We start from the raw sequence: 16,319 nt of genomic DNA, 5'->3' as shown, positions 1-16,319 counted from the left end.
CATACTATTGGCCACATGGTGGCAGTGTGGAACCATTTTTTGCTTACACACTGGAAACGTGGAAGCAAACTATGGTTCCACACTTACCAGAACCAAGTCTAGAGACATTTGTGTGTGCGCATGTGTGTGTGTGTGTGTGTGTGTGTGTGTGTGTGTGTGTGTGTGTGTGTGTGTGTGTGTGTGTGTGTCTGTCTGGTGAGAGTATTTGAGTATTTGAGAGCACTTTGTTGCCAACAGCAAGTCACTTACACCAAATTAATTCAGCTCTTTGCAGTTGCTGTGATTGTTGGGTAAATCGATACTTGTTCATTAGCCTAGAGTAACACTGATATGAAACATGCTTGGCAGTGTGTTGGCCTTTAATGGGCTAATGATGAGCCACGCTTGATATTGTAGACTGCAGCTCGCCTGCGGACAGAAATACACACAGGCAGGTAGAACGGCCGTAATGATGAGCATCAAACACCTCCTGGGTACAAGGTAATCACAGCATGTGATAAGTGTATGTGCATGGTAAATGAATCACTGCCTAGTCATAGATCAATTTTCATCTCTGTCCCCCCCCCCCCCCCCCCCCCTTTAAACTCACTGCCCTCCTTTTCGCTCAGGCTCTATTTCAGCTCTCTGACTATCCTCAGGGTTGGCCTGGGTCACAGTGGCCTGGAGAGCATACCAAGGCAGGACTAGACTTGAGCTGAACCCAGAAGACAGAGTACTTGCTGAAGTCGCCCGAAGCTGGGCTTGTTTGCTTCCACACGGGCTCTGGCTTCTTAGTTTAAATGTTCAGGATTGCAGTATGCAGGAGGTTATTGGGTAATCTTGTTTAGTGTTAAACACTGGAGAACTAATCTGCTAAAAGCAGGCTAAATGAGAACGCTGTTTCCCTTTCTATGCTTTAATTAGCACTGAGCATCTTGGAAATCCCAATTCTCAAGGGGGTTCTAGCCCTCTATTAGCAGTGGGCCACATCTCAACGAGACCACTCGACTGGCTCGCTGGGGACTTGGTCAGCTTTCATCTGCATCCCCCCAACAATCTGATGCTTTCGCACACAGACGTCTGGTAGTGTGCAAAATACAAATCTGAATTTAATCATAGGGTAAGAAAACTAGATACCCCTCAAGAAAAAGTGCAAGATATAAGTATTGGGTATGGATGAGAAATATGGATTAGATACTTAGATGCAATAAAAGACCAGGCACATAACATAACATATAAAACAAACATTCAATATGAAGGGCAGCCATTCATAAATGCAGTGACTCCTTTTACTGGACTGTAGAGGCCAGGCTAACAGTGCGTAATAGCCATGAGTAATATGAGCCATTGGACCTTCAACCGTATAGCTGTTACACTGCAACCACTCGATAAACCAGCCTGGTCTTGGCAAAATCACCCTGGGACCTCTTAAGAAGTGGCAAAGCAGTTGAGACCAACATAGTGGTGTGTAATTCCAAACCAACCACACAGCCATAAACAGCCATATTTAACTGGTGCACAGCGCCTCAAGGACAGATACACCACGAGTTTAGCACAGGTGTCGTGCCTCAGGTGAATCCAAAGACAAAAACTGTGAAGATTCATTAACTTAAACGTCGTGGACCGTAATGTTTCATCTCGGCTTAAATGACACAACCCTGTAGTTAGTGTAACCAGAGTCTGAAAGAGGCTGTGGACTGTCTGTGTGTGAGTCTGGAGCCCCATCATTGATAGTAGGAGATTTTTGCACTCACAGCAACTGGTGCAGTGCCGGTTCTCAACATGCCTGTGTGGAATCCTTTGTGGTGATGCTGGTTGCAGCTCTCTTTCTGAGACTGTAAAAGCGACCTGCAGTATTTGAGTTGTGGAAAGTCCAGACCGGGCTGCAGATCCCTGAAGCTACAAAGAGCTGTTCACCTGTTTATTCAAAGTTAGGTGAACCAGTGAACGCAAATTTCATTGATGTAGAATGTATCACGTGTCCAGATCCTAACAAAACCAAATTCAACACTGCACTTCCTTTGGCACTGAACAATTCAAATGGAAAGTGTGAATCAGATACAATGAAAGGTTCTCAAGATATGCAAGCCACAAACAAACAGATTGTTCGATGGATGGATGGATGGATGGATGGATGGATGGATGGATGGATGGATGGATAGATTGGATACATTGATTGATTGATTGATTGATTGATTGATTGATTGATTGATTGATTGGATAGATAGATGGATGAATGGATAGATAAGATGCTGTAGATAGATCTCTCTCGTGAGTCCCTAGACCAGATAGGAGAGCTGTCAACAACTGCTATACAAACTTAAATTGCCACCTCTAAAAAAAATTACAAAAACTGTAATCAGAAGGAAAAATCCCTGAAATCACATATGCAAACTGTGGCATTGGGTCGCAGCGCACAGTACTGTCGGATCGACTGAAAGCCAGAGAGTTAATTATGAGTGGAGACAGTATTATTCCCCAACTAGAGAAGAACCCAGATTCAGAGACGAACGATGAATGATTATTGAGGCAAAACAAGTTAAAACAGTTCCACAGCATCTCATGATTAGTCACGCGGACACGTCCCAAGAACAAGGAGGAGGAACAAGTCAGTATGAAATCATCAGAACAGTTTCCAACTCACTTCAAAACAAGAGAAATTAGATTGCCGGGCTCAGCAGCTGATGTTGATTTTGTTTGGAGTTGCCGACATGACTGCTCTGTCTGTTCTGCTCTTTCTTTTCCTGACCCTGCCTGACTCTGTACCTACATCCCTGACTCATCACCACCACCACCACCACAGAACGTTGCCAGAGCGAAAAGAAGCATGACGGAGCTGGGCTACTCAGAAACATCCATAAAATACTCTCAGAAAACGTAGCCTCAGCAGTTTCTATAGCGAGGAATTCTGGATTAGGAGTTATTAAGGAAACTTCTGAAAACAACTCGGAGCAAGGGAGGGGCAGAAAGTTTAACTTAAGTGAGGGGGTGCCGTTGACCCTGCTCACCATCAACATCTCAGTTGAATAAATTCTCCCCCATATAAAATAGCCCTATACTTGTGCAGCAGCCTGCTCACATGCTGGTTTACATTTAATATGCTTTAGGTTTGACCTGCTGGTGATTTTTAGTATCAAAATCGATTTGGTATTAAAAAGGGGGAATGGCTCCGATTTGGTTGACATGTCATTTTACCCTAAACCAGTGAGCACTGACCAAAGTTTTCCAATGTTTACTCAATTTGTTGAGGAGCATAGAATCATTTTAAGAGGATAATATGGCTTTAGTGTTCCAGCACAGGACAAGAGGCAGACATGAGAGAATATAGTTCGGAAAATGAACCCCTGACTCCCTCTGGTGCAGCAGTGAGCAGTGTTAAAAACAAGATTCTTCATGCTACTATACTACTTAACATAAACTGTGGACAGAGTCATCTTAAATAATTTAATAATGCAAATTTCTCTCCTACTTAAGAAACACTTGAGCCTCTTAAATATCCTCTTCCCTTCTCCTATAAGAGTTTTTTCACCACAGGAGCTCTTTAAAAAGGCTCAGACGCTTTGTGAATAACTTTTTTTCTTTACCAGGATCTCGTCTGAAATGTGAGGGGGAAATTATTAGAAAATGTAATAATTCTAACAACTTTCATAAGAAGCTTTATGAATACGTCTCCAGGTCCACAAAATCACACAGCACCCTATTGACTAAGAAGATTAACCTTGAGTTTCACAAAATTGGGATAAATTGAACAAAATTGAAGAGTTCTACTTTCAGCAATTGACCCAGGAAACAAGTTTTTAATGAAACAGTTATAAAATATTTAACACATTATTAGAGTTTGTCTAGTTGGTAAACTTGGGGTAACTTCTCAAAGTCAGCCTCGTTATCCATAGTATCAGTAGTATAGGTCAGTGTCTCACTGGAACAAGACGGGCTAAAGACCTGTTGGATTTCCAAATCCCCCCACGCTGCCAGCTGGGAATATGTGAGCTCAAAAACTAGGATGAGACAGATAAAGGTTGGGGGGGAAACACTGGTGATGGGAACAGAACAGTGAGAGTAAAATTAAGCCAAGAATGCGTGCCGCAGGTACTGCTGAGAAGTGACTGCAGCTACTGGTGGCGTTCAGCGCGTTCATGTGGTCGCCAGCTGGGTTAGAAAGGAAAACAAAAGGAACAGAGAGAAAGCAGGATTTAATGGAGTTCATGTTTAGTGGGCAGATAAATTAGGGGGAAGAAGAAAGACGGAAAGACTTGAACTGGGGAATCTTGATGGATCATTTAGAAACACAAAATAATAGCAGAGGTTGGAATGAGCGAAATGGGGCACAGAAAGAAAAGCACACTGTCTGAGCTCGGCTGCCCTGGAGATGACCTCCCCTGATGTGCTTGCTATTCCTCCTTGCACATTTTATGATCTGAGCGTCTTTGAGCCAAATAGAGCTACGGTGCATATTGTCAAGGGTTTGCATATCTTCTATGATGGCGGCTAAAAGACTGTGCCAGTGCTTAATTTTGCATATAGCTCTTTTTTTTAAATGTTTATTTTCACAGCGTTTATCGTTGGGTCTCAGGGTTTGTGGTAGGTCTAAGAGAGAGAGAGAGAGAGAGAGCGAGAGAGAGAGTTTGTGTGTGTATTCACATTGCATTTACAGCGCACAGCATTGCGTAACATTTGTATGTGATCGCACACATGCATGTTTACTGTCCGGCAGACAGCATGTACACATACAGTATGTCATGTTGATTAAATGTTTGCAAAGTGGCTTCAGAGCTGTCTTGCCTGATCATGTGCTTAGTGTTAGTACAGTGAATGGCAGCTAAGCTCACAGCGTGTGTGAGAACAGTCTGGCCTTTCAGAACAAAACCTCCCGCTCAGAGTATTTCAACATGTCCTGGCCCTGCTCGTAAAGTTCGCTGGCTACAAACATCCACTCGACTCCTCCCTTGCTCTCACCACTGGCGTCACTTGTGACTTCAGGGCCTTGTGTTCCAGTGGGCAGGTAGATAAAGCTGGGGTGCTGCATTTTATGATGTTACAGGCTTAGGTGAGTCATATACAGTTTCCCACTCATGTCGACTCAATCAATAAAACAGTCAAATTAGCAACAGAGAAAAATATCACAGTCTTCAGAGAAATTATTGCTTTTTACAGGAATGTGGATGGTTGAGTATTTTATATTAATATTGACAGAATAACACAATTACATGAATGCATCTCAAGGTGTGATGATTTTATATATTGTTCTTTCTTTTTGTTGTTTGAACTGATCAACAGCCTTTTAGAGCTCAAGAGGTATGCGTTTTAAAACTCTTCAGCAGCAAGTTCACATTGTGTTTTCTATTCACAATAGTGTGTGTGTGTGTGTGTGTGTGTGTGTGTGTGTGTGTGTGTGTGTGTGTGTGTGTGTGTGTGTGGGTGTGTGTTTGTGTGTTTGTGTTTGTGCGTGTGGGTGTGTGTGTGTGGGTGTGTGTGTGGGTGTGATTAAAAACCTGCAAAACAAGAATTAAGTCAGTGTCTCACAATATCCCGACAATCAAGAGTACTACTACAGTCTACATTACAGGAAAAGTGGGTAACAGTGTATAAAGTGGACAAAGAGTTGTTGACATTAATTACAAGTTGTTTTTGAGTATTTTGCCCAAAAAAACAAATCACAAATCAGTCTCAAGACTCAAGGATGACATCTTCAGAAACTGCTTCTGGCCTGATGCATAGTTGGGCCTTCACTGTGAGTAACCCAGCACATGTTCAATCTTGTTAACCCACAACGGGCGGGAGGGCGGGGAAAGGATTTATTAATCATCATGAAGCAGCAATTTGTTGTTTAAACTGACAGCGGCACCACCAGCTCTAATCCAATGCCCTCCTCCTCTGGAGTAGAGCCACCCACAGCCACAAGAATACACACACTCATAAACTTGTGAAAACAACTGAACTTTTCTCAGTCACTGACACTTCTGCCCTCCACAGTTTGCTCTAATTCCACCTGATGTTTGTTTCAGAGATGACATTGTCTGTGGTATTTAATAGTCACAATGCAAACACATTGTTGTTTAAATCTCATGTTTTTTTAGTAATGTCACCTTCCTTTTTTAAAGACACAAAAAGTTCACGTATTTCTCTGTGTGCTTTCAGACAGTTCGACTCAAAGTCAGTCTCGACTTTTGGTGGAAAACAAATTTCTGTTTGAGTTCTTCTCTTCAACACTGTTGACTTTTAGATTGTACTGCACAACAGTGCAGCACCAACAACAACAAACTGTCTGTCGGGCAGAGACGACTTTACTGTATGTTGTCTATTATCTGCTCATACTGCAAGTGTTACATGTGGGTTCTTGTTCTGCCAGTGGGAAATAAAATTCCACAGGATTAGTTTTAATAATAGAAATAGAAATAATACTCAGTTGTAGAGACTATTTCTATATTATTTAATGATATTATTCTATTACTGCATTGATTGATCTAATTTACATTCACAAAATGTCCTGGTTTTGACAAGATGATTTATTGATTCTAAGTACTCAATTAAGCTGTAGTACGCCATATAGCTTTGGTGCATGATCCCACAATCATGGAGTACATCAGAAATATCAACAAAACTATCTCTCAGAGATTATGTAAAGACATTTCTCTCACTGGCAGAGACCAGTTGATAATCATTAAACTATTGGTATCCTGACAAAGACCTCTGCAGCAGCACTGATTACAATCTGATAAAACAACTGTATCTATCTTCTGGTTTCTATCTCATCTTCACCATGTTCTACATGAACTGATTGTTGAACATTTTGCAGTTTTGAATAAATCCTACATAGAAGGTATAATATTGATTTTAAAGTGAAATGTGACCAGCCATAAGGGACCCCTAACATAAAAATGACCCCTATGTGTACTTAAAGGACACACGCATACAAACCCATCTAAATAATAGAGTAGCACTCTGTTAGGTATATACCTCCGCCAAGGCATTGCAGGTCCCCTTATGAAAGCACATTGAAATCTGATAGATCTGGATTATCATTTGGATCTGGATCGTCTAATTTCACACACTCATAGATATCAGTCCCCTGAATATGCCTATTTTTCCCAAACCAAGATGAGTGAATTTCTCCATGGGAAATTGGTTAAAATGTCCAAAGATGCTATTGTAATGTTATAGAAGGTGATGAAAATAATGGGTTATTTTTTGGCCCATCCCTCATCCTTCCACCAAGTTTCATGGAAATCTGCTCAGTAGTTTTTTATTGTTGTTTGTTTGTTTGTTTTGTGCGTAATCCTGCTGATAAACAAACAAACAAACAAGCCAACAGACGTTTATGGACTCAATCAACGTTTGAGCCAGACCTTGTTGATCTGGCAAGAACTGAGCACAGTCGAAAGACATTTATTATTTATTTTACCAGGGGCCACATCTTCTGGACGTTCCATCACTCAATCGCTAACCTTGCATTAACCCCTCATCAAATGTTTACACATACTTGAAATATCGTTGTTAATGCTGAAACCTAGCCTCGTCTACGATGATCGACAGACGTAGACCAAAAGGTTCACGTAGTAACGGTGCGCTTCAAATGCACATTCCTCCTGTTGATGTATGTACAGCTTGAAAGATGAATATTTAATTGCTGCTTTCTGCCTCTCAGCCCGTGAGCGTTCCTGCAGGCCTTCAAAAGGGTCACGTCAGTTCGGTCTGGGGTCGGCGTCAGGGAGCGGAGGTCATTGCTAGTCTGCGCTCCAGGCAGACGGAAAGACGGCACAGACAAAGCTGCCTTTAGTAGAGTGCATCAATTGGGCATTCACAGGGGAATGAGTCAGTTCAGTAGAAAATAGTCAGAGAGCCATGACTCAGAAGCTGTATGTGTGCAGGTTACGGCTGATTGTTTGTTGAGGTTAAAAGTTTGAGACCACCAGACGAGAGCACGGCCTGTTGATTATAGATTGTGGTTATTCATTAATTAGACACACAAGAGACTGAGATAATTATTCCTGCTGCACTTATTTTTCTTGAACAGTGTTCTGTTTTTTCTTCACAGTTTAATTCACTTGGACACAGGGCTAATAGCGAGTTAACTGTTTTGAACCGTGTACATTGCCTTTGGCAGGAAACTTATCATAACATCGGAGGTCCGCTCCAGATCTGTCGAGAAATTTGCAGCCTTAATTGTATGTCTATCAGGTAATCATCTCTGGGATGTCCCGCTGTGTCGGTTGTCACATCCCCTACGCAATATCAAACAAACCCCGCAATGAAATGTTCCAGGCCTAACACGCCTGCCAGACTCACCCTGACACTTCCCTTTCATTACCATCCCATCTGATGAGCTCATTTCCACGCCAACACTGTTATCCCAAGCCAAGGCTGGAGACTGACACGCATACTCTCCCTAAAACACAGGCCCCCACTTTCAACCACTGCTCAGGGAACCGTTTGATGCTTCAATTAATCATTTCTGTCAGGGGGCAGGAAGTTGGAAGTCCAAAAGGTATCGATTGTTTTCATCTCGACAAAAGAGGAGTCAGATCTGCCGGCAATTAAGAGTTCAATTGTTGTCAACGCAGACAGTGGTTTGTGTGTCTGTGTCAGGAGGAAGAGGAGGGATATCCACTTTGCAAATACAGTCAAATCGGAGGAGGAAGAGGAAATAGACAAGAAGGAGATATGTCAAGTAATGTGCGGCAGCAGATGGGGAAGTGAGACATTTTTGCATTTTTATTGGCCTGATCTGTAAAGCTCTGTTCCAGCACACCGGAGGAGCACAGACCTCATCAATACATTGCTTACATACCCCCAGATTCTCAAGTTCAGCATTTTTATGATTGCCTCCCCTCACATCCTTATGAACACATACAAGTGTGTTCATGCACACCTACACACACCGATCCAACACATCCATACAAACACAATCACTTACACCATTCATAATCACTTTATCGGCCTTGCGCTGCCTGTGGAAGCATCAATTGATTTGATGCCTGTAAATGTCATTGCTCTTCAGTACTGTTAATTTCCCCTACGCTCGGAAGATCCCCATCCACTCACAGTATATCTCCCATATTCATTTAGATAACGGTCTAATGGCCCTGCGGAAAAAAAACATGTATAGATCTAAGTTCAATAATGACTCGTCATACTCATCTATGTTGTTAAGAGTGGTTAGTATTGATCCTCCAAACCACCCTTGGATACAAACCATAGCCCGTGTATGACCTAGATTGTCATTGCAACTATTACAATTATAAAGTAACATTTTTCTCAGATTTGTGAGGTTTTAAAAAAGATTGTGGTTCGGGGTAATTAGACAATCTTTGTTGTCATGATAACAATAACGAGTAATGTTTTTTTTATCCCTGTAGTCCTAACACAGACTTTGTAGCTGAATATACCACGTCACTCAACTTCCTCCTTTGGTTCCGTCATAGTTGCAATGGCCACTAGAGGTCGCTTAACATTAAAACGGAATTATCAGTCGTATGCTAAGCTGCTGGGACAGAACTATGGGTTTATTTTTTGTGTGTTTGTTTGTTTTTTTTAGCCTGGATTAGGTGGATGATTGATTTTTTATTATTTATATTGATTATTTACATAATAGCCGTGACAAAGAGGATGTGAGTGACTTTGAACAGCAGCAGTTTCTCTTCTATGTTAATGACTTGGATTTTTCTTCTGAAGATGTAGCGTCTGAGCTTCTCATTTGTAAACACTAATCACTATCCAACCAACTATGAGATGACATTGTAATCATACTGGTTGCTATAATTAGTGAATTTGTCTGTAGCAAACAAGTTAGATACTAGTCAATTAGTCATCAGTGTCTAATGACTCAGCTCCAGTTGCCCACTAGTCACTAACTTTTATTAGCAACAGTTAATCAATGACCTTTAACATAAATAATAATGAAGAGATGATGAATATAGCAGAACATTTCTGAATGCTTGTAATATTTCATTAAACGCCTGCTTAACACAGTAAATATTCATTTCATACATTTTGACATTAAAACTAATTATTCCTGGAAGCTGTAGTGTGCTGATTCACAATGAGTTCGTATTTCTTTCAGCCAAAAATTGTGTTTGTCTTAATTTTACACAGTTAATACAGAGCCCTTCTAAATCAGGCGTGCTGTGAGAACTGTTAACCTCCCTGACATCAGCTGAACAACAGCTCTGACAAAATCAACAGCTCTAATCCCTGCCAGGCCCAAGGAGCATGCCAGGAATTAAAAGGGTCCAGCCCGCCATGTGTCTCTGTTTCATGTTTTATTCTGCAGTTTTCTGTGCTGTGTCTGATTCTCTCTTTTCTTTTTCGTCTCACAGCTATTCTGGCAGAGTTGTTGGAAACGGTCTGCACGCTCAGAGGCAAAACCCGGAGGTCAAAGTTCGCAGTGTTGACCCTTCACTGGCAGAGGTGAAGGAGAGGTTGGATCGCTTCAACCAGGTAGGATGACCTTTGCTCAGCATGATTATTATTAATGCAGACTGTACAGACACACATAAATATATCTTTGAAGAAGACAACAGAAGACAAAAGAGAAAAGATGTATTTAAATGAATAAGAGCAGAAATAAGAAGTAGGGCATTAAAAGAAAACAAAAAAGATAATATAAATACAATATACAAAGAAATAAAACTGAAATGGTATAAATAAATAAATATAATACAATTAATAGTCAGACGATGCTTTAGGTCTTGAGCTTGTTATCAACATCGTCCGCTGCCCTCAGGTCTTTAGGCTGTTCCAGTCGTGGACCACAGTCGACCTATTGATGTTCTTTATTTATTTTTGGTCACTACCAGAAGACCTGAGGGTTCTAGCAGCTTCATGGGATAAAAGACAGTCTGATGAATAGGTTGGACCAAGACCATTAAGAGCTTTATAAACCAATAGAGGGATCTTAAAATCGATTCTGAACCAGACGGTTGACCACTCCAGAGACTTTGGAATTCATATAATGTGCTCTCTTTCTGGTGTTGGTCAATACAGCTGAGTTTCGAAACTGTTGCTATATATATATATATAAGCAATATATTCTTCTCAGGCAGAAGAGCCTGACCGATCTATTGGTTAGCAGATGAATTTGGGCAGTACCAGCATTTCGTAGACATATCAGTACCATACCATTTCTAGGTGAACTAAATATGCAAGATAAGTCTTACATGTCACTGTTTTTAACATTGTTTAAGATTTTATTTCATTAAAAAAATAAGACCCACTTCTCCAGGCACCACTACACCACTGGAAATCAGTGAAAATGTTGATAAATACCCTATATCGCAGTGTTATAGTAGCAATGGTTGAGTAGGTTTTGTGTAATCCTTCGAACTAAGAAAGAAAGAAACTAACGCAGATGAAAACACAACCTCCTTGGTGGAGATAATCAAAAAATGTTCCATTGCCAATTCATATATATAAAAATATATATATCAGTTTTAATTGTTTTGCTCTGACTGAGCTGCAGAATATTTATCTGCCATCCATAACTGAATTACAAAGAAGTCTGGGTCTATCAAAGGACATTGATTGACCCAGACTCCTCAGGAGACAGCATTTGAAAGATGTTTTTATTTTAGTTACATAAGAACATTTTATGACAGTAATAAAATCTACTTCCACTGAAACCAATTCAACGTTATTAGTCAGATGATAGTTTTATGTAATAACAAGCCTCAGTTGATCGGGCTTTTGTCTAATTAGTACAACTCATACAATATAAGCCATAGTCAGACGAACGGCTGACAAGTCCTTGCCGTTCAATTCAAAGACTTGTTTTGAATGCAGAGGCAGATATCAAAGATAAATGAAAAGGACAGAAGGTGAAAGGGAGACAGTGACAGAAAAAAGTGAATTACTTTGGAAAGAAAAAAGAAAAAAGATGAGAGACGGGAGCAAAAGGTCAGGAATGAGTGACGGATAGGCCCAGATGACACAAGCAGCTTCAAAGTGACGCTGTTTGTCATGTAGATGGGGTTTAGGGCTGAAAAGGACCAAGAATAAAAGGGCCATTTCACACAGTCCCTACAGGCCATTTGAGGAGACAAACGGGGCAGGATTCGGTTCCCCTCTGCCTGCCTACCCTTTTGTGGCCCTGAAAATTATGCCCATGGATCGTTCACCGGCTATCTCTCACTTTCTATCACTAAATCCTCCTCTCTTTCTCCAGTTTTTACCCTTTTCTGTACCCGTTTGATTTCTGATCCTTCCCCCCCGAAAGACTTTCCCCTGTCTGCCCCTAATTCTCGCTTGTCTTTGTCTTTCTGTTGACCCACTCTATATCATGACTTTATCCTCTTCTGCAAACATCCTCTATACCTTCACCTCCTCCTTTTTTCTCTCCATACATTGCCTTGCCCGCTCCATTCAGGTGTAACTTGTGTCGTACATACACCCCTGTCCACCTGTTCTGCACACTGACAGCTCGAGATCATTTCTGTCTGAGCACAACATCCGATTGTGCACGGTGGCTGTCAAGTACCCCGTTGGCATGGCAACCGTGCCGAGTTGAGCCGGCCTGTTGACATTTACAGGGTTGAGACGCCCACCTGCAATCTAAACCAGGTGGCCGAGGGCGGCGGAGCTTTGTGGCTGTGCCAGATAAAAGCAGAGAATCATCGAGTGTTAAACGGCCTAATTTGGGCTTTTTGAGCTGCATCCAGAATAGCTAAAGATCCGAGGGTAGAGAAACACGTTTTTATCACGCGTGCTCACACTTGCTGTCACACACACTTTTGCATTGATGTCATACACATTCATCAAACTGTAAAAGCACTGCATGCTACTTATGTGATGTCTTCTGCTGCTGTAACATTGCAAATTTCCCCATTGCGGGACTAATAAAGGACTTCTTATCTTATCTTATCAGCTTGAGGTTTGCGTCAAATCTAGTTCTTTTCCAAAATTTTTACATTTAAACTTTTGACGCTCACCTGTGACGTCTACTAACCCTGGGTACTATTCATACTAATTTATATCGATCAAAGAGGGTTGGTTCAGAATTAGATCTCCTGGCAACAGCCATAACAGACTGAAATAGCCCATAGCACACGCAAAAGTCTTTCCACCCCACCACTGAAATACTGTGAAAGGAAGTTAGTCGGAGCTATATTACACCAAATCAGGGAGTGTATCTCATACCTAATTATGTTTGTAGGTAAATTCAACTTGAGGTTCTCAATTATTTACCAGGTCGTTTTTTAACAAACGTTTAATTGAATTAAAGATGTAATTTACTGTCTTATTTGTCCTTGTTCGGAGTCAGATATTAAACCTTATTTAAATTGAATGAAATCACATCCTCATTTAAAAAAGAAGTCTGAACACAAGCCGCACGCTAAATAAGTGGCTCCATAATCAAGTCACATGTCTTGTTTTTCTCGTTTTTGATCAAACAAGGTCAGGACTTGTCCGCAGCTACAAAACAGCCTCCAACTGATTTCTTTCGGAGACAGGGCTATTGTTTAAAAATCTTCCATGTGGGCAAGTCATTTCACAAAATAAGTTTATTTGCAGATTGATTTTGGCAAGTCCATCCGGATCACTTTCCATTCCACGAATTTCACTGGATCGCCTGGCTGCCTCTCAGGCTGTAGAGTTAATTGCAGTTAAATCACGAGGGACTAGTTTACAGATATGAGGCATCGTTGATCAGTTCTGATTTGTTCGAGCAGACGAGGTATTTAGGCCTTGACAAAGCTCCGTGATTATGGACTTGACCTTGAGTGCAACAAAAAGCATAACGGGAAGCGATGTTGTTAATTTTGTGCTGAGACATCTCTGGTGAAGCAGATAATCAAACTCATGTCTGTACAATTGTTCACAATGGTTCTCTGTGTCTGTGTTCCAGTAGTTCCAGCTTTGCTAAAAAACTACTTTCAGACATTCAAAGTGAGGACAGTCATCTCTATTAGTCTTCTCTGATCCAAAGAAATCCATGGGGTCTCAATGTTAGAAGTCAAATTACACATTTCTGTGTGTTTGTCTTTTTTCATCCTTGAAGAAGAGCTCTAGCCTGGCTCATTATTGTCAGTATGAAACAAATACACACAGTGGACTGGTATTCACAGACTGTATTTCTCTTTTTTGACTGAAAAAGTATTGCAGGTATTTCAACAAATCCCTAATCTGAGTTTTCCCAGATTTGAATAAACCTCCATTTCCGGGATTAGTGAGATTGAGACGTGTATATTTTTACCTAGTGGAGAGCAGTTAGACCCAGAGGACTGTGGCACTAAGAGGATTGGGAAACTGCTGCTGATGAATCACAGACTCTGACCCCTCATTTACCCGTGGCATTCTCCTCTTAAAGCACTCAGAGCCAAATACAAAATGAACACAGACACTAACACACACACACCCACACATACAAAGACACACGCCCGTACACACGAGCACAACCTGTGACAGACAGGTTTGCGAGGCGAAAGGGAAAAGACGGATCATACACACATTTGTGGCAAAACATCTCTAGTTGAACCAAGTTCCTAAAAGCTGGAAACAACACAAACACACAACACAAAAAACTAATCTCCTGACCTCCAATAAAATGGTCCATTAAGTGAATAGGCCTGCGTATCTCCTCTGACTATATCCTCTTTCTCGCTCTCTTGCTCTCCGCCTGTAAATATTGCGGATGTGGACAATAAATGTTTCAAAGTGGATTTTTGATTCCCGGCCATGGGTCCAGCTGTTTTTGGGTGGGGATCCTGTCACAATGCTCTGTCTGTTTCCCTGGGACTACTCGGACCGCGAGGATCATTTGTCGGTTCGTCAATTTGCTCTTAAGTAAATGCAGAAAGCAGTGGCAGAGTTTAGGGGCAAAACATGCACATGTCTTTATTTTTCTCTCCGACACACACACACACACACACACACACACAAACAAGGACAGCATCATTAGCAATGGTGAAAGCTGCGTTGAATGGGGGGCTGTAAAGAGTCCAGCATGAAAAAGTCCAGTACACAGCAGCCAGTTGTGTGTGTGATTGATGAGATTGGCTACTGCTTTGCTGTCTGGTTTGGCCTGTGGCCCAGACAGGTTCCACATCAGAGAAATCTGACTTATGTTTAACACACACTCAACACATCCCCTGTGGAACCCGCGGATCTTCGAATCTATAGCAGCTACTGCCGGGACTAAGAGTTACTGTCGGCTCTTGTTTGTGAGCATGACAGTTTAAATGGGATTTAGGAGGACTGTAAGAATAAAATAAAAAGTTTTACGTTAAATCCTAAATATCATATACTGTAGGTGTAGTTGTATGAGTAACCCACAGTTTCCCTTCACTGAATATACAGTCAGTCAGCAGTCAGAAAAGTTTTGAGCTGTAAAGAGTGGAGTCCAGGGCTGAGCTGGCAGCGCGTCATAGGGAGGGGACAGATTCTTTCCACTTGAAGATGATGATGGAGCCGGCCGTCACTGGAGCTCTGCTGCTCTTTGCTGCTGCTGCTGCTGCTATGGCAACGACACAGCAACAAGTCTCGATGCTCAGAGCGCCCTATTAGTTTGGCAACCAAACTTCATGAACCCAGACTCTACTCTTAGGCATAACATGCTTTTTCTTTTACCATCACAATTAGATGAAAATTTCATAAAAATCGGTGACTGTTTTTCCACATTTTCACATATTTACTTTCCTCATGGGTTTAGCTCCATGAAAGTAAGAAAATATGTGACCTGTTACTGTTTCTGGCACATAGTTGTGAAAAATCCAATTTTTTCATTCTAATGTGATGCATGTGTAAAACCAAGTCAACACGCCATGTTCCAAAGGTCATCTGCAACAGGGATTACAGGCTCCTTTCATGGAAATGGAAGCAGTGTACCACACGCAGCTCATGTAGAGAGAAAATCTATTAATCACTCATGCAACTACACAAAATCATCATCTCAATACAAGCAAGCAATCGTGCTGTCCACCCATGTCGAGTCAGCATACGGCTAATCGGATTAGCAAGACGGACAACATCTGAAACCGCAGGAGTTGTGTGCTAAATTGTAGCTGCTACTAGCTAGCTTTACACTGACACGAAAAAATGTTAAGGTTAAAAAATGCACATCCAGAAAAGGAAGATGGAATCAGCATCAAGCAATGATGATCTGCTACTTCTTTTATCTAATAACAAGGGTATAGTGATGAAATACCTTGGTACACCTAATATTGATGAAGAGAGGGGGGAACTTGAGGCCCACTGCTTGGTTCCGGAGCTTTAAGGCTGCTGTACACTAGAGGATAGTCAGGCTGATTTTAGACCTGATTTGCCCCGTTTCGACAATCACGGGGTCGTTCACGACTGGAGTTCAATCGGGCCCAAATAATCCTGAAGTATGAGAGGTTTACAAATCG

General features: G+C 41.5%; 1 protein-coding gene across 2 annotated transcripts in view; it reads left to right on the top strand.

Annotated features, from left to right (window-relative positions):
• LOC117777945 (glypican-5-like) overlaps positions 1-16,319 on the top strand; it is a 95,196-nt gene that overhangs the window by 51,098 nt on the left and 27,779 nt on the right. For both annotated transcript variants that reach the window (XM_034613062.1, XM_034613061.1), the window contains one exon: positions 10,296-10,416. In XM_034613062.1, the coding sequence (XP_034468953.1) occupies positions 10,296-10,416 (121 nt within the window). The remainder of the gene's footprint in view (positions 1-10,295; positions 10,417-16,319) is intronic.

This window comes from Hippoglossus hippoglossus, chromosome 17, assembly GCF_009819705.1.
Source record: "Hippoglossus hippoglossus isolate fHipHip1 chromosome 17, fHipHip1.pri, whole genome shotgun sequence".
NCBI classification, from domain to species: Eukaryota; Metazoa; Chordata; class Actinopteri; order Pleuronectiformes; family Pleuronectidae; genus Hippoglossus; species Hippoglossus hippoglossus.
Note: the sequence above shows the minus strand (reverse complement) of the source record. Positions and strands in the feature narration are given on the sequence as shown.